This window comes from Gallus gallus, chromosome 27 (genome assembly GCF_016699485.2).
Source record: "Gallus gallus isolate bGalGal1 chromosome 27, bGalGal1.mat.broiler.GRCg7b, whole genome shotgun sequence".
Classification (NCBI taxonomy): domain Eukaryota; kingdom Metazoa; phylum Chordata; class Aves; order Galliformes; family Phasianidae; genus Gallus; species Gallus gallus.
This window is the reverse complement of record NC_052558.1, coordinates 651,793-668,080: the sequence shown is the minus strand read 5'-3', so window position 1 is coordinate 668,080 and position 16,288 is coordinate 651,793. Positions and strand designations below refer to the sequence as shown.

The following is a 16,288-nucleotide window of genomic DNA, read 5'->3' as shown; positions in this document are numbered from 1 at the left end:
CGATATAACATTGGCTTCCTGTCATGAGAGACCTCCCCAGACTCCTACAACCTCTGATAAATTGTTGAGAGGGATTCAGCTGTAACATTTGCTAATTCCTTCAGTACTCTAGGGTAAAGCATGCCAGGATCCATGGGCTTACAAATGTTGAGCTGATGCGACTGTTTCCTTGCAATTCTGGTGAGCATAGATGGAAAGTCACTGCTCCACCAGTCATGGTCCTCTAACTCTGGGGACTGGGCAGCCAAGGTCTGTCACTGCTGTTAAAAACTGAGATAATAAAAAAGGCATTAAATGCCTCTGTCTTTTCCTCATCCTTCCTTGTTAGGTGACTATATGCAACAAGTATCTATATTGCATGTACTGCTCTCCAAACATGGGGATAGTGATGAGGCTGCCCTCAAATCAGGGCTATGTGTAGTTGTGAATTCAAGAGAATTCATGAACTCTTCAAGGTTCTTTGACAAGAAACCCAAAGCGTGTGTACCCAAAAATCAGAACAGCATCTGGAGGAAGACAAGTTCCATTTCCTCCCATTCCAAAATGAATGTGGGGCTGCAAACCTCCAGTGCATCTAGCAGAACTGACTGCTTAATCAAGGCCAGCAGTGACAAAGCAAGATGCACATTGTGTCTGAGGGGACACATAAAAACAGAGAGGCAGCAAAGATGGGTCTGAAAGCCAGAGACACTGTGGGATTGTTGAACAACATCCACATGTGGGAGTGACAGTGCTTTCCCAGGGGGACCCACTGCACAGTGTCTCACTATGCCCACCCTTTGCAAAAGTGGAATGGTTCTGGTGTGACCTACATGCCCACTGACATTGACAGAGCAACTACTTTTCTCCTGACAGCTGGAACCTGGGGTGCCCACCAAGGAAGGATAACACAGAGGCAAAGGCTGGAATGCAGCAAAACTTTAATGAGTCAAAAGAGGGAAATGAGATCACTGGGAGAAAAGGCTCTGGTGCAGAAAGCATTAGGGACAGTTGATTGGCTGCACTGCATGACCACGATGGACATGCCACCAGCTGTCCATTTGCCCTTTCCACAGAGGAAGAAGGGCCACCATGTCCTCCCTATGCTGGCTTTGTGGGACTGACTGTCCAGGGGAGCAGATGGTGAGCAGCAATGGCACAAGGTGGAAAAGAGACAGTGGGAAAGGGGGAAGGCAGAAATGGACCACGTCTTCTGAGATCGCAGACTGAACCCCAGTGCTTTGTCTCAGTTCTGCTTCCAGCTCCTGGGTCCCTGGGGTCTTTTTCCAGGGTAATCACCAGCAGCTTTAGCAGGGGAAGCACCACCTGCCACCGTAGCGGCTGCCAAGCCCAGAGAGGCCAAAGCCTCCAGAGGAGATGGGCACACCCTCAGAGCTGAGGATGCTGCCAACGGCAGCGGAGGTGGAGGATCCCACGGCGGTGTTCTGCGGGAAGGAGCTGAGGATGGGTCCGGGCAGGGTCACCACCACGGGAGAGGGCTGGATGAAGACATTGGAGTCCTGGCACTGCCTGACACAGGGCTCGTTGCAGCTGTTGGCCAGCGGGGTCGGGCCGCAGGGCTGGCAGGGCAGGCGCGGCAGGCACTGGTCGTAGCAGGACATGTCTTGTGTCTGGAGAGGCACCTGTCAGGAGAGAGGGTCGGCAGGACACGGGAGTGAGAGAGGAGCAGCCTGCCATCCCATCAGGAGAGAGCCAAGGCACTGTGCTGGCTGGGGATATGGAGGCTGTGTAAGGAACCTTATGTTTTCTTACTTTCCTTTGGTACCAATAGTACTGCCTAATGTGCAACAGCTGCCTGCCTAGGCCCTGCCTAGGATGAAGGCACTTGCATGCATAGAGCAATCCAAGAGGATGAGAAGGTGGTGGAAGGGATTTGGACTCACCTTGTTTGCAGGGAGATGGAAGCAAGGAGTGGATGAGAGAATGAGGAGATGGACACACTTTTATACTGTTCCACCACTGCCTCATGCCCATAATCGCTCCACTCAGGCAGTAATTTTCCAAGAGACTCGCCTCAGATGCAAATAATCCTTGCTAATGGCACAAGTTGTGGTTTTGTCTCCCTCAACTCTGCAATTTCAGTTCCTCATTTCTGAGAAGTCTACTTTGCCAAGGTAACTTCTTTCAAGTGTTGGCATGAGTGACCCAAGGATTACACCAGTACAAGAATGTCACCATCAACAGAATAGGAGCAGATAGTGAAGGAGTACTTGTGTTCAGTCAGTGGACAGGGCATGGCTTGGGAGTCTCTGGAAGAGGAATGGTTGGCAACTCCTTTAATACGAATGGAACCAACTCCTCACAGCACTACAGTCAGCAGCCATACACCTGAGGATTCTCTTCCTTACAGACATGCCACATAGTTCTTTCTACTCCCTCCCTCTCTCTCTGATCTGACAGTCACTGGCCATTGTGCAGCAAGATCAAAACATCCAACCATTGTGGTATCTACTGGAGGAACAACTTAGCAGGGTATAAGCAAACCAGGAGATTAGTTTTCTGTGGAGCTTCCTTCTCTAAATGACAGAGAAGCTCTGAGGAGAGATGTTGCATAGGACCCCATCCTCATTGAAAAGGGTGGTCTTGTGTTGGATGTGAATGTGAAAGGTAGCACTGGCTTCAGTGTCCATGAGATAGTAGTGCTGAATATCCTAAAGGCAGCAAAGTGGACAGAGCAATCTCACAATTCTGGACATCTGGAGAGCAGAATACAGCCTTTTCAAGGATCTACTGGATAGATTATCATGAGATAAGACCCTGGAGGAAAGAGGAGCCCAAGGAAGCTGGTTAATGCACAGTGATCAACTCCTGGAAGCTCAGGACTGAGGCATCAAAACAAAGAGTATGTCAGATAAAAGTGTCAGGAGGCCTGCATGGGGAGACAAGAAACTCTTGGCCAAATTCAAACACAAAAATATGGAGTCCCTGGAGGATGGAAGCAAAGATGGGTAACCTGAGAGGAAAACAGCCATAGTGTCTGTGCAGCCAGTGGGGAAAGCTAAAAGCCTGACAGAATTCAGTCTGGCAAAGAACATCAAGGACAACAAAAAAGACTGCTACAAGGATATCAATGGTATAAGGAAAAAAAGGGAATGTATGAGTGTTCTCCTCAAGGAAACAGAAGACTTGGTTAATCAGGACAGTGAAAATGCCAAGGTACTGAGTGTTGTCTTTATTTCTTTCCTATCCAGCAAGTGTGGCTTTCAGGAATCCCATGGCTCAGAGGCCAGGCTGAAAAATTGGAGCTTTCAATATGTCCCTTTGGGGCCTTCTTCTTGAAAAGAAGCTTGAGAAAACTGGATAGTTTTAACACGTTAGGCTTATTTGTCCCATGATGAGATGCGCCAATGAGTGCTGAGGGAGCTGTCCACTCTTGATAAACAAAGGTTGGTGACTAGGAGAAGTGTCCCAAAGCCTGGGGGAAGTGCATGTCACTCCTGCTTGAGAAGACCGAGAAGGAGGAGTGAGGGAGCTAAAGGACTGTAAGCCTCAGTCCTATGGAGCTCATGGAGAGGTGCATCTTGAGAATCGTTTCCTGGCACATGAAGGATGCACTTGGGATGCGTCTTTCACCCATAGTGACGTGTTTCTGCAAGGAAACTCCTTGCGCCTGTCATCCTGGAACTTGAAAGGTGTCTCTATGGCCCATTTGTGAAGGTCGGAAACAAGGAAATGAAATGTCAGGGTTGACAGAAACCAAAAGCCTAACCTGTGCCATTAGGAGGAATAATTTGCATTTGGGGTGAGTCTCGTGGAAAATTACAGTCTGCGTAGAGTGACTGTGGGCCTGGGGCAGTGCAGGAGTGGTATAAAAGCAGGCCCAACTCCTCACTCAGTCATCCACTCGTCTTGCCTCCATCTCCCTGGGAACGAGGTGAGTCCAAAGCTCTTTCACAACCGCTTCTTCTGTTGGGATTTCTCTGCACACACAAGTGCCTCCATCTTATGCTGTGTTTTGGGAAAGAAGATTTCCCCTGTTAGAGGGAAAGGGGGCAGCAGGAGTGACATGGAGAGGTGCTGAGTTTTGCCAGAGTTCTCCTGAGGAGCAGGCTAGGCACTGACCTGCCTGTGCCTGGCATCTCTTGTCTGTTTCTACGGAGCTATGGGGAAAGAGAAGACCAAGGGCTTCCTTACGCAGCCTCCATATCCCCAGCCAGCACAGTGCCTTGGCTCTCTCCTGATGGGATGGCAGGCTGCTCCTCTCTCACTCCCGTGTCCTGCCGACCCTCTCTCCCAACAGGTGCCTCTCCAGACACAAGACATGTCCTGCTACGACCAGTGCCTGCCGCGCCTGCCCTGCCAGCCCTGCGGCCCGACCCCGCTGGCCAACAGCTGCAACGAGCCCTGCGTCAGGCAGTGCCAGGACTCCAATGTCTTCATCCAGCCCTCTCCCGTGGTGGTGACCCTGCCCGGACCCATCCTCAGCTCCTTCCCGCAGAACACCGCCGTGGGATCCTCCACCTCCGCTGCCGTTGGCAGCATCCTCAGCTCTGAGGGTGTGCCCATCTCCTCTGGAGGCTTTGGCCTCTCTGGGCTTGGCAGCCGCTACGGTGGCAGGCGGTGCTTCCCCTGCTAAAGCTGCTGGCGGCGGCCCTAGAGGAAGATCCTCAGGGCACATGAAGTCTTTGTGGGACGTAAGCCAGAGCACTGCAGCCAGCCCAATTACACCAAAAATGTGATCCATGTATGCCTTCCCCCTTTTCTATGTGTACTTTCCTTCCTGTGCCGTTACTGCTCACCCTCTGCTCCTCCAGACTGTCAGTCCCTCAAAACCAGTTTAGGGAAAACCTGATGGCCTTTCTCCCCTTGTGAAAAGGGCAGATGGATAGATGGAAGTACACCCACCAGCATCACGCATTGCAAGCTGTCATCTGTTCCTGGTGATTCCTGTATTTGTGACATTGTTTCTCTCTTTTGGCTCAGTAAAGTTGACTGCATTTTAATCATTGCCTCTGTGTTATCCATTCCCCTATAACGCCTGTGCCATGACATCTTTGGGGAGAGATGTTTCTCTGTAGTTATTCTGGGAAGCGGTTCTGACTGGTGTTACGAACAACTGGTAAGATATCTCAGAAATGTTTACTTGAACCACTGCTTTTTGCCATCATTTTCGCTCATGTGGACAGAGGGCTTCGGTGAAACACTGGAACCTAATTAAGGCAATTCAGTGACTATGAATCCCTTTGCCTGTTCATAATATTTATTACTTTCTGATAATCTTAACAGAAGTAAGGAAAGTGGAGGCTGTATCTTTTAGGGACAACTCTTCCTCTTAAGAGAGCACAGCAGAACTTGCTTCACATGCTCAATGTCTTTCTTCTGAAGAGTCCACAGTTGAGTACAGTGTTCCAAATTCAGTCGTCTGAGAAGTGAGCAGAAGGTGAATGCTCTAGCATTTGGGCTCCTGGATACACTCCTGCTCTCCTATTCCAGAATGCTTTTTGTGTCTTTGTTGTCTTACCATGTCACTGGGAGTCACAGCTTTTGGTCGTGGTTTTTTGTCCTCAGGTTTTTGGTCGGACAATCAACACCCCTAGGTCCATTCCCTCTACACAGTCTTCCAGCCCCTCTGCCCCAAGCCTGTAGCACTGCCTGGGGTTACTGTGGCCAAAGTGCAAGACCCGGCATTTGCTCTTGTTGAATGCCATCCCATGGGCTTCAGCCCAGCTATCCAGCCTTCCCAGATCCCTCTGTAGGGCCTCGCTACCCTCAGGAGATCAACAGTTCCAGCCAGCTTGGTGCCACCTGCAAACTTACTGAGGGTGCACTCAATGCCCTCATCCAGGTCATCAGTAAGGATATTGAAGAGGACAGGCCCCAGCACCGACCCCTGGGGAACACCGTGTCACTGGGGGTCACAGTTTTTGGTTGGGGTTATCTTTATATTGGTTCTGCTTGTGGGCCTCTGCTGTTGAGAGTACGAGAGTTGCATGTGCCGTGAGGTCTGCGTGGCATCAAGGCAGCTGCCAAGTGGGCAGTGGCAGAACCTGTGTGATGGTGGCCAGCTGTGTCGTGTGGCAGTTCAGCAGCTCCCCTTCCTTGGCTGCAAGTCTCTCTGCAGCCTTTGCTGCTGGACAATGCACTTCCCTGGAGAGCTCCTGAATGGCCCTATAAGCCAGTGCAGTGTCCCCGGTACACAGAAAACAACCAAAGAAACAACCAAAGTAAAAAACCCACCGGAGTCTTGGTTGCTCCTCACCCTGTGCAACATAGAGATTACAATAGGACTAGGACAAATGAGAAGAACTCACGTAATAAAAGAACTCAAAATAAATGCAGTGTAAGAGGAGAAGGAGAACATAAAGGGGGAAAGGAAGGGATGCAAAGACAGTCACTTGTCAGATCCTAACGGTAGACCCAACCTCTGAGGAGAGGCTCCTTTGGGAATTACTCTCCCTGGTTTAATTGATGCACACAATTTGATGTGGCGTACAATATCCCGAGGGCCAGTTTGGGCCATCCCCTAATGCGTTGTCCCATCATAATCTTCTGCCCGTTGTGGTGGTTTCAGAATGATAGCCAACAGTGGTTGACTAGACCACCCTCTCACTCACCCTCCTGAAAGAAACAGGGGACTGAGAAACTTAAATGGCAAGCGAAGGCTCAGGGGTTGAGATGAGATGGAGATACTTACAGGCAAGTGAAATAGGGAAACAAGCAGAGGCTGCATGGGTGCAAAGAGAGAGAAACCAGGCATGTTCTTCTTCCCATCAGGAAGTGATATTCAGCCACGTCTGGGGATGCAGGGAGTCCGTAGGCTGAGAAGTGTTTGGGGTGGACAGACGAATTCATAATGAGACTCTCATCTCCTCTCTGCCTTCTCTCTCCTCCGCTTTTCTTGCTGAGTGTAATGGCATGTGGCCTGGACTATCCCTTGGATCTCTTGAGGTCAGCTGCCCTACTGATGCCTCCTCCCTACTACTTGCCTTCCTCCACCGTACATTCCTTAATTGGAGTGAGATGGGAGAGAGCCTTGATGCTGTGCTCGCACTGCTCTGCGAGAGACCAAACAGGGGTATGATATCAGTCAGAGATTCACAGAGTTGCAGGGTTTGGAGGGATGTCTGGAGATCCTCCATGTGCCTCCATGTTATCCATTCCCCTCTCAAGCCTGTGCTGTGATGTCTTTGGAGAGAGATGTTTCTCGGTGGTCATTCTGGGAAGTGGTTCTGACTGTTGTTCTTAGCGATTAGTGAGACATTTCAGGGGTGTTTATATGTACCTCTGCTTCTTGTCATGTTTTTCAGTGAGGTGGACAGTGGGGTTGGGTGAACCACTAGGAGCCAAATTAAGGCTGCATAAAAATATCCGGCGCTCTTCAGAGACTGCCTTTCACTTTGATCTTCATTCTACTTTCTATGTTCTGACGATCTCAGCACTGTGTAACAAGTAATAAAGGAAGACTGCACCTCCTCGGAGAGCTCCTGAATGGCCCTACGAGCCAGCACAGTGAACCTGGCACGCACATAAGCACCCACCAGACTCTTACTTGCTCCCCACCCTCTGTTGATCCATTTCCTCTGCCTGGCTGGAGGCGGGAACCCTTTCATCCCGACTGACTATCCGTCACACTGATCTTCCACATGTGAAGCAGAAGTCCCTTCATTAGGATCAGAAATAAGAAAGGGCCTTCACCTACCTCTGAGGGACTGCACTTTTGACTTTCCGCTCCTCACTCAGGGTCAGTAGTGGCCACCTGCTGCAGGATGTGCAGTGAGGCCGAGACGGCACGTCAGGACATAGAGGCAGTGAAGCTAGACCTGAAGGCCAGGGACACTGTGGGACTGGTAGACACCTGCCAGTGATAGTGACAGTGCTTTGTCACCTGCTAGTGACAGTGCTCCCCTAAGGGAGCCAACTGCTCACTGTTCCAGGTTACTCCTGGTGGGGAAAAGGTGATGGGTCCACATGTGCCTCACATTATCTCTGAAGTCTCCAGAGCAGCTGATGTCCTGCTGGCACCTGGAGTGTTTGCAGAGCGGAGTGAGTGATGCAGAGGCACAGACTGAGATGCAGCACAATTTTATTGAGTCAAAAGAGGAGAAGAAAATTGCTCCAAGGGGTGGCCAACGTGCAGGAATAACCAGGGACAGAGTCGGCCCTGTGTGGCCATGGTGGACGTCCCACCAGCTGTCCATCTGCCTTTTCCACAGCGGGAGAAGGGCCAGCATGTCCTCCCCAGGCTGGATTCCTGGGCTTGAGAGACCAGCGGGGCATAGGTGAAAAACTAGGCATCGGGAGGAAAGGGAAAGAGCGGAAGGGGGGAAAGGCAGACATGGACAATGCTTCCTGAGAGTCCATGTTGGAGCTGTTCATTTGCAAGAGGTATTGGCGTAGCTTGGATCCTATGAAAACAAGATCCCGATGCTCCACTGCAGGTCTGTCAATACCTTCTGGGTCCCGGGTGGTCTTTCTCCAGGGCCGCCGCCAGCAGCTTTAGCAGGGGAAGCACCGCCTGCCACCGTAGCGGCTGCCAAGCCCAGAGAGGCCAAAGCCTCCAGAGGAGATGGGCACACCCTCAGAGCTGAGGATGCTGCCAACGGCAGCGGAGGTGGAGGATCCCACGGCGGTGTTCTGCGGGAAGGAGCTGAGGATGGGTCCGGGCAGGGTCACCACCACGGGAGAGGGCTGGATGAAGACATTGGAGTCCTGGCACTGCCTGACGCAGGGCTCGTTGCAGCTGTTGGCCAGCGGGGTCGGGCCGCAGGGCTGGCAGGGCAGGCGCGGCAGGCACTGGTCGTAGCAGGACATGTCTTGTGTCTGGAGAGGCACCTGTCAGGAGAGAGGGTCGGCAGGACACGGGAGTGAGAGAGGAGCAGCCTGCCATCCCATCAGGAGAGAGCCAAGGCACTGTGCTGGCTGGGGATAATGGGGCCCTGTAAGGAAGGCTGTGGTCTTCTCCTTCCCTGTGGCCCCAGTGGTCCTGCCAGCAGCGGCCAGGCACAGGCAGGTCAGTGCCTTGCCTGTGCTTCAGGAGACCTCTCAGCCAAGATACCCCACTTGCTGCCCCCTGCCCTCTCCCAGTTCTTGCTGCCATGCCAAGGCTCAACGTAGGATGAAGACTCTTGCATGAGCAGAGAAACTGCGGAGAAAGAGGGGATGGTGAAAGGGCGTCAGACTCACCTCGTCCCCAGGGAGATGGAGGCAAGAGAAGTGGATGAGAGAGAGAGGGGATGGGCCCACTTTTATACTGCTTGTGTGCTGCCTCAGGCCAGCAGTCACTCTAAGCAAGCAGTAATTTTCCAAGAGACTCACCTCAAATGCAAATAATCCTTCCTAATGGCACAGGTTCTGCTTTTTGTTTCCATCAGCTCTGCCATTTAATTTCCTCATTCCTGTCATGACTATTTGGCCAAGAAAGTTTTTGTCAAGTGCTCGTGTGGGGGACCCAAGGAATGGTTGGCAACTCCCTTAGTAGGAAGAGAACCATCTCCCCATGGCCCTACAGTCTGCAGCCTAGCACCTTCTCGTCCTTACAGACACGCCACATGGTTCTCTCATCTCCCTGCCTCTCACTCAAATCTGACAGTAACTGGCCATTGTGCAGCAAGCTCAGAACCTCCAGCCGCCAAGATTTACGTCAGGTAAAAGTGTCAGGCGGCCTGCATGGGGGAAAAGAAAGCTGCTGGCCAAACTCAAAAAGAAAAATATGAAGCCTCTGGAGGATGGAATCAAGGACGGGTAGAAGTCAGAAGAGAAGCATCTCCTCGCAGCACTAAAAGCCATACACCTAAGGCTTCTCTTCCTTACATACGTGCTACGTGGTTCTCTCTACTCCCATCCTCTCTCTCTAATCCCACAGTCACTGGCCATTGTGCAGCAGGCTCCAAATGTCCAGCCACCATGGTAAGTGCTGGATGGACAACTCAGCAGGGCATTTGCAAGCGCTCAGGGAGATTCGTTGTCTGATTTGACACTAGCTTCCTTCTCCAAATGACAGAGCTCTGAGAAGTGGTGTTTTTCAGGACCCCAGCCTCGCTGAGTAGGATGGGCTTATGTTGAATGTGAATGTGAAAGGCAGCACTGGCTTCAGTCTCTATGAAATGCTGGTGGTCAATGACCTAAAGGCAGCCACGAGGACACAGCAAGCTCACAAACCTGGAATTCTGGAGAGCAGACTTTGGCCTTTTCAGGAATTTAATTGGTGGAATATTCAGAGAGAGGATCCTGGAGGGCAGAGGAGCCCAAGGAAGCTGGTTAATGCAGAAGGATCACTTCCTGGAAGCTCAGGAGCGAGGTATCCCAAGAAAGAGGCCGTCAGATGAAAGGGTCAGGAGGCCTGCATTGTGGAACAAAAAATCGTTGGCCAAACACAATCTCAGGATTATGAACCCTCTGGAGGATGGTAGCAAAGATGTGTAACCTGAGAGGAAGACAGCCATAGTGTCTGTCCAGCCAGAGATCAAGGTGAGGGAAGCTAAAGGCCTGACGGAATTCAGTCTGGCAAAGGACATCAAGGGCAACCAAAAAGGCTTCAACAGGGGTCTCAGTGGTTGAAGGAAAATAAGAGAATATGTGGGCGTTCTCCTGAAGTCCACAGGAGACCTGTTTACTGGGGACAGCAAAAATGCTGTGGTCCTGATTGTCTTCTTTGTTTCTTTCTCATCCAGCAAGTGTGGCTTTCAGGAATCCCATGGCTCAGGGGCCAGGCTGAAAAACTGGAGCTTTCAAGATGTTCCTTTGGGACAAGGAAGGCTTGAGAAAAGTGGATAGTTTTAACACATTAGGCTCATCCGTCCCACGGTAAGATGCGCCCATGAGTGCTGAGGGAGCTGTCCACGCACTCTTGTAAACAAAGGCTGGTGACTGGGAGAAGTGTCCCAAAGCCTGGGGGAAAGTGCATGTCACTCCTGCTTTAAGAAGACCAAGAAGGAGGAGCGAGGGAGCTAAGGGACTGTACGTTTTCAGTCGTATGGAGCTGCTGGAGCAGTGCCTCCTGAAAACGGTTTCCCGGTACGTGAAGGACGAATGTATCAGATACAGTAATCAGCATGGATTTACTGTGGAGAAGTCACGGCCTGATCAAGCTGATAAGTGTCTACAGTGAAATAGCCTGGTGGGCGGGGAAGAGAACGGGATATATTCTTGCTGGAGTTCTGTAAGGCTTCTGACACTGTCCTCAATAAGATGGTCGTAGTGAAGCTGTTGAGGAACGGTCTGAGTAAGCCCTCCTCAGCCAGACCAAAGAACAGCTCTGCTGGGGCAGCATGTGTCCTCTCCTCTAATGAGCAAGGACTGCTGGGTCCTGGCACAGTTGGGTAGCTGGGGACGTGTGTGGAACGGATGTGATCAAGAAGATCACAGTTACAACAGTTCTCCCCGACGCCATGAAGCAGGCAAGGTATCCTTGCTACATGAGCAAAACACTTTCCTGCCCTGCAGACATGGGGGGAGCTGGGACGCGCTCCAAAAGCGCAGGAGAATATGTATAGAAGCCAGGCTTCCTGAAGAGTCTCTCCTGAGAGATGGCAATGTTGAATCTAATTTTGGACTGGCCATGAGCCACCCTTTTGGCGTGAGGCCTCCCCAGCAGGCGTGTTGTTTGCAGGCCGCAACACCACTCTGGGAAGAATCCTACACAAATATGGAGAATCCATTCCTGAGAAGAGGGGAATCTAGGCTCTGTCCAGAAAATCAGCACAGCCATCTACTCTAGAGACCAGATTCCATGGGGCTTGTTGGGTAAAAACTGGGCTCGGGAAGGCAGTGTTCTACCTACATCAGAGGGCTGATGGCATGGGTTGGCTGATGACCCCAGACCCTGTCATGAGAGTGGAATCATCAGTCAAGCAAACACTCAAACGTGTTCCCAGAACAAATGCCGTTGAGTGGAAAGGCATTTGCAAGGCAGCAGAACTGCCCACCTGCCGTTTCAGAGAGATGAGCAAGGAGAGAAAAGGGCTGAATGAGTTCCCAGGCAAAGAAGGCTCTGAGTGTCCAGGACAGGGCTGCACTGACAGGACAATATGCCCTCCTTGCTGATAAGGTGGTTACAAATAAGGTCATGACGTTTCCCCTGGTACAGGTGCTGTGCCTGTAGCACGGAATCCCTCCAGCACTTGGGATGCGTCTTTCACCCACAGTGACGTGTTTCTGCAAGGAAACTCCTTGCGCCTGTCATCCTGGAACTTGAAAGGTGTCTCTATGGCCCATTTGTGAAGGTCGGAAACAAGGAAATGAAATGTCAGGGTTGACAGAAACCAAAAGCCTAACCTGTGCCATTAGGAGGAATAATTTGCATTTGGGGTGAGTCTCGTGGAAAATTACAGTCTGCGTAGAGTGACTGTGGGCCTGGGGCAGTGCAGGAGTGGTATAAAAGCAGGCCCAACTCCTCACTCAGTCATCCACTCGTCTTGCCTCCATCTCCCTGGGAACGAGGTGAGTCCAAAGCTCTTTCACAACCTCTTCTTCTGTTGGGATTTCTCTGCACACACAAGTGCCTCCATCTTATGCTGTGTTTTGGGAAAGAAGATTTCCCCTGTTAGAGGGAAAGGGGGCAGCAGGAGTGACATGGAGAGGTGCTGAGTTTTGCCAGAGTTCTCCTGAGGAGCAGGCTAGGCACTGACCTGCCTGTGCCTGGCATCTCTTGTCTGTTTCTACGGAGCTATGGGGAAAGAGAAGACCAAGGGCTTCCTTATGCAGCCTCCATATCCCCAGCCAGCACAGTGCCTTGGCTCTCTCCTGATGGGATGGCAGGCTGCTCCTCTCTCACTCCCATGTCCTGCCGACCCTCTCTCCCAACAGGTGCCCCTCCAGACACAAGACATGTCCTGCTACGACCAGTGCCTGCCGCGCCTGCCCTGCCAGCCCTGCGGCCCGACCCCGCTGGCCAACAGCTGCAACGAGCCCTGCGTCAGGCAGTGCCAGGACTCCAATGTCTTCATCCAGCCCTCTTCCGTGGTGGTGACCCTGCCCGGACCCATCCTCAGCTCCTTCCCGCAGAACACCGCCGTGGGATCCTCCACCTCCGCTGCCGTTGGCAGCATCCTCAGCTCTGAGGGTGTGCCCATCTCCTCCGGAGGCTTTGGCCTCTCTGGGCTTGGCAGCCGCTACGGTGGCAGGAGGTGCTTCCCCTGCTAAAGCTGCTGGTGATGGCCCTAGAGGAAGATCCCCAGGGCACACGAAGTCTTTGTGGGGCTTGAGACAGAGCATTGGACCAGCTCAGTCGCACCAAAAACGTTGAGGTGTGACTGCCTTTCCACTCTTCCGTTTCTCTTCTCCTTCCTGTGCCGTTTCTGCTCACCATTTTCTCTTCTGGACAGTCATTCTCACAAAGCCCATGTAGGGAGGACATGGTGGCCCTTCACCTTCTGTGGAAAGCTCAGATGGACAGGCAGCAGAACATCTACCAGCTTCACGCATTGCAGGCTGTCATCTGCTCCTGGTGATTCCTGCACGAGCAACCTCCATGTTCTTGCTTCATTAAAGTTGACTGCATCTTAATCGTTGCCTCTGTGTTATCCATTCCCCTATAACGCCTGTCATGATATCTTGGGATTGCGGTGTTTCTCTGTGGTTATTCTGGGAAGTGGTTCTGACTGTTGTTCTGAAGAATTGGCAAGACATCTCAGGAGTGTTTACTCGAACCAACCACTGCTTTTTGTCACGTTTTTCTCTGACTTTGGCTGTGGAGTTGCGTGAACCTCTAGGAGGCTAATTCTCTCTCTGTAAGGAAAGCTAAAGTTGTTCAGTGACTACGATTCACTTTGCTGTTCCAAATACTTTCTGATCAACTCAGCAGTGGTAAGGAAGGTGGAGACTGTAGCTTCCAGGGAGGAAAACTCTTCCTCTTAAGAGAGCACAGCAGAACTTGCTCCACATGCTCAATGTCTTTCTTCTGAAGAGTCCACAGTTGAGTACAGTGTTCCAAATTCAGTCGTCTGAGAAGTGAGCAGAAGGTGAATGCTCTAGCATTTGGGCTCCTGGATACACTCCTGCTCTTCTATTCCAGGATGCCTTTTGTGTCTTTGGTGTCTTACCATAGAGTCATAGAATCACAGAATCGCTAAGGTTGGAAAAGAGCCACAGGATCATCCAGTCCAACCATTCGCCCTTCACCAATGGTTCTCGCTAAACCACGTCCCTCAACACAACATCCAAACGCTCGTTGAACACCACCAGGCTTGGTGACTCCACCACCTCTCTGGGCAGCCCATTCCAGTGCTTGACCACCCTTTCAGAGAAGTAGTATTTCCTAACGTCCAGCCTGAACCTTCCCTGGCGCAGCTTGAAGCCATTCCCTCTAGTCCTATCAGTAGTCACACGAGAGAAGAGGCCGACCCCCAGCTCACTACAACCTCCCTTCAGGTAGTTACAGAGAGCAAGTAAGGTCTCCCCTGAGCCTCCTCCTCTCTAGACTGAACAATCCCAGCTCCTTCAGCTGCTCCTCATAAGGCCTCTGCGCCAGACCCCTCACCACCTTTGTTGCCCTCCTCTGGACACGCTCCAGGGCCTCAATGTCTTTCTTACAGCGAGGGGCCCAAAACGGGACACAGTACTCGAGGTGCGGCCTCACCAGTGCTGAGTACAGGGCGACAGTTACTTCCCTGTTCCTGCTGGCCACACTGTTTCTGATACAAGCCAGGATGCCATTGGCCTTCTTGGCCACGTGGGCACACTGCTGGCTCATGTTCAGTCTAGTGCCAATCAACACCTCCGGGTCCATTCCCTCTACACAGTCTTCCAGCCCCTCTGCCCCAAGCCTGTAGCACTGCCTGGGGTTACTGTGGCCAAAGTGCAGGACCCGGCATTTGCTCTTGTTGAATGCCATCCCATGGGCTTCAGCCCAGCTATCCAGCCTTCCCAGATCCCTCTGTAGGGCCTCGCTACCCTCAGGAGATCAGCAGTTCCAGCCAGCTTGGTGTCACCTGCAAACTTACTGAGGGTGCACTCAATGCCCTCATCCAGGTCATCAGTAAGGATATTGAAGAGGACAGGCCCCAGCACCGACCCCTGGGGAACACCGTGTCACTGGGGGTCACAGTTTTTGGTTGGGGTTATCTTTATATTGGTTCTGCTTGTGGGCCTCTGCTGTTGAGAGTACGAGAGTTGCATGTGCCGTGAGGTCTGCGTGGCATCAAGGCAGCTGCCAAGTGGGCAGTGGCAGAACCTGTGTGATGGTGGCCAGCTGTGTCGTGTGGCAGTTCAGCAGCTCCCCTTCCTTGGCTGCAAGTCTCTCTGCAGCCTTTGCTGCTGGACAATGCACTTCCCTGGAGAGCTCCTGAATGGCCCTATAAGCCAGTGCAGTGTCCCCGGTACACAGAAAACAACCAAAGAAACAACCAAAGTAAAAAACCCACCGGAGTCTTGGTTGCTCCTCACCCTGTGCAACATAGAGATTACAATAGGACTAGGACAAATGAGAAGAACTCACGTAATAAAAGAACTCAAAATAAATGCAGTGTAAGAGGAGAAGGAGAACATAAAGGGGGAAAGGAAGGGATGCAAAGACAGTCACTTGTCAGATCCTAACGGTAGACCCAACCTCTGAGGAGAGGCTCCTTTGGGAATTACTCTCCCTGGTTTAATTGATGCACACAATTTGATGTGGCGTACAATATCCCGAGGGCCAGTTTGGGCCATCCCCTAATGCGTTGTCCCATCATAATCTTCTGCCCGTTGTGGTGGTTTCAGAATGATAGCCAACAGTGGTTGACTAGACCACCCTCTCACTCACCCTCCTGAAAGAAACAGGGGACTGAGAAACTTAAATGGCAAGCGAAGGCTCAGGGGTTGAGATGAGATGGAGATACTTACAGGCAAGTGAAATAGGGAAACAAGCAGAGGCTGCATGGGTGCAAAGAGAGAGAAACCAGGCATGTTCTTCTTCCCATCAGGAAGTGATATTCAGCCACGTCTGGGGATGCAGGGAGTCCGTAGGCTGAGAAGTGTTTGGGGTGGACAGACGAATTCATAATGAGACTCTCATCTCCTCTCTGCCTTCTCTCTCCTCCGCTTTTCTTGCTGAGTGTAATGGCATGTGGCCTGGACTATCCCTTGGATCTCTTGAGGTCAGCTGCCCTACTGATGCCTCCTCCCTACTACTTGCCTTCCTCCACCGTACATTCCTTAATTGGAGTGAGATGGGAGAGAGCCTTGATGCTGTGCTCGCACTGCTCTGCGAGAGACCAAACAGGGGTATGATATCAGTCAGAGATTCACAGAGTTGCAGGGTTTGGAGGGATGTCTGGAGATCCTCCATGTGCCTCCATGTTATCCATTCCCCTCTCAAGCCTGTGCTGTGATGTCTTTGGAGAGAGATGTTTCTCGGTGGTCATTCTGGGAAGTG

General features: G+C 51.6%; 4 protein-coding genes across 4 annotated transcripts; 2 read left to right on the top strand and 2 right to left on the bottom strand.

The window, feature by feature from the left end:
• Nucleotides 1–903: 903 nt before the first annotated feature.
• Nucleotides 904–1,967, bottom strand: LOC771021 (feather keratin 2-like). The gene is made up of 2 exons (XM_025144132.3): nucleotides 1,884–1,967; nucleotides 904–1,622 (listed from the first exon to the last, which is right to left on the bottom strand). Exon 2 carries the CDS (start codon nucleotides 1,599–1,601, stop codon nucleotides 1,287–1,289), a length of 315 nt encoding a protein of 104 aa, XP_024999900.1. The 5' UTR covers nucleotides 1,602–1,622; nucleotides 1,884–1,967; the 3' UTR covers nucleotides 904–1,286.
• Nucleotides 1,968–3,723: 1,756 nt separating this feature from the next.
• LOC100859690 (feather keratin 2-like) lies at nucleotides 3,724–4,943 on the top strand. Its single transcript, XM_015299262.3, has 2 exons — nucleotides 3,724–3,874; nucleotides 4,241–4,943. The coding sequence occupies exon 2, from the start codon at nucleotides 4,262–4,264 to the stop codon at nucleotides 4,574–4,576; it is 315 nt and encodes a 104-aa protein (XP_015154748.1). The 5' UTR covers nucleotides 3,724–3,874; nucleotides 4,241–4,261; the 3' UTR covers nucleotides 4,577–4,943.
• A 3,063-nt stretch (nucleotides 4,944–8,006) lies between these two features.
• On the bottom strand, nucleotides 8,007–9,230 carry LOC107057554 (feather keratin 1-like). The gene is made up of 2 exons (XM_015302636.2): nucleotides 9,124–9,230; nucleotides 8,007–8,772 (listed from the first exon to the last, which is right to left on the bottom strand). Exon 2 carries the CDS (start codon nucleotides 8,749–8,751, stop codon nucleotides 8,437–8,439), a length of 315 nt encoding a protein of 104 aa, XP_015158122.1. The 5' UTR covers nucleotides 8,752–8,772; nucleotides 9,124–9,230; the 3' UTR covers nucleotides 8,007–8,436.
• Nucleotides 9,231–12,276: 3,046 nt separating this feature from the next.
• On the top strand, nucleotides 12,277–13,443 carry LOC107057555 (feather keratin 1-like). Its single transcript, XM_015302637.3, has 2 exons — nucleotides 12,277–12,378; nucleotides 12,745–13,443. The coding sequence occupies exon 2, from the start codon at nucleotides 12,766–12,768 to the stop codon at nucleotides 13,078–13,080; it is 315 nt and encodes a 104-aa protein (XP_015158123.2). The 5' UTR covers nucleotides 12,277–12,378; nucleotides 12,745–12,765; the 3' UTR covers nucleotides 13,081–13,443.
• The last annotated feature ends 2,845 nt before the right edge of the window (nucleotides 13,444–16,288 follow it).

What these genes read in the sequence shown, in the direction of transcription:
- LOC771021 (XM_025144132.3), bottom strand. Translation starts at nt 1,601, where the DNA reads ATGTCCTGCTACGACCAGTGCCTGCCGCGCCTGCCCTGCCAGCCCTGC.
- LOC100859690 (XM_015299262.3), top strand. Translation starts at nt 4,262, where the DNA reads ATGTCCTGCTACGACCAGTGCCTGCCGCGCCTGCCCTGCCAGCCCTGC.
- LOC107057554 (XM_015302636.2), bottom strand. Translation starts at nt 8,751, where the DNA reads ATGTCCTGCTACGACCAGTGCCTGCCGCGCCTGCCCTGCCAGCCCTGC.
- LOC107057555 (XM_015302637.3), top strand. Translation starts at nt 12,766, where the DNA reads ATGTCCTGCTACGACCAGTGCCTGCCGCGCCTGCCCTGCCAGCCCTGC.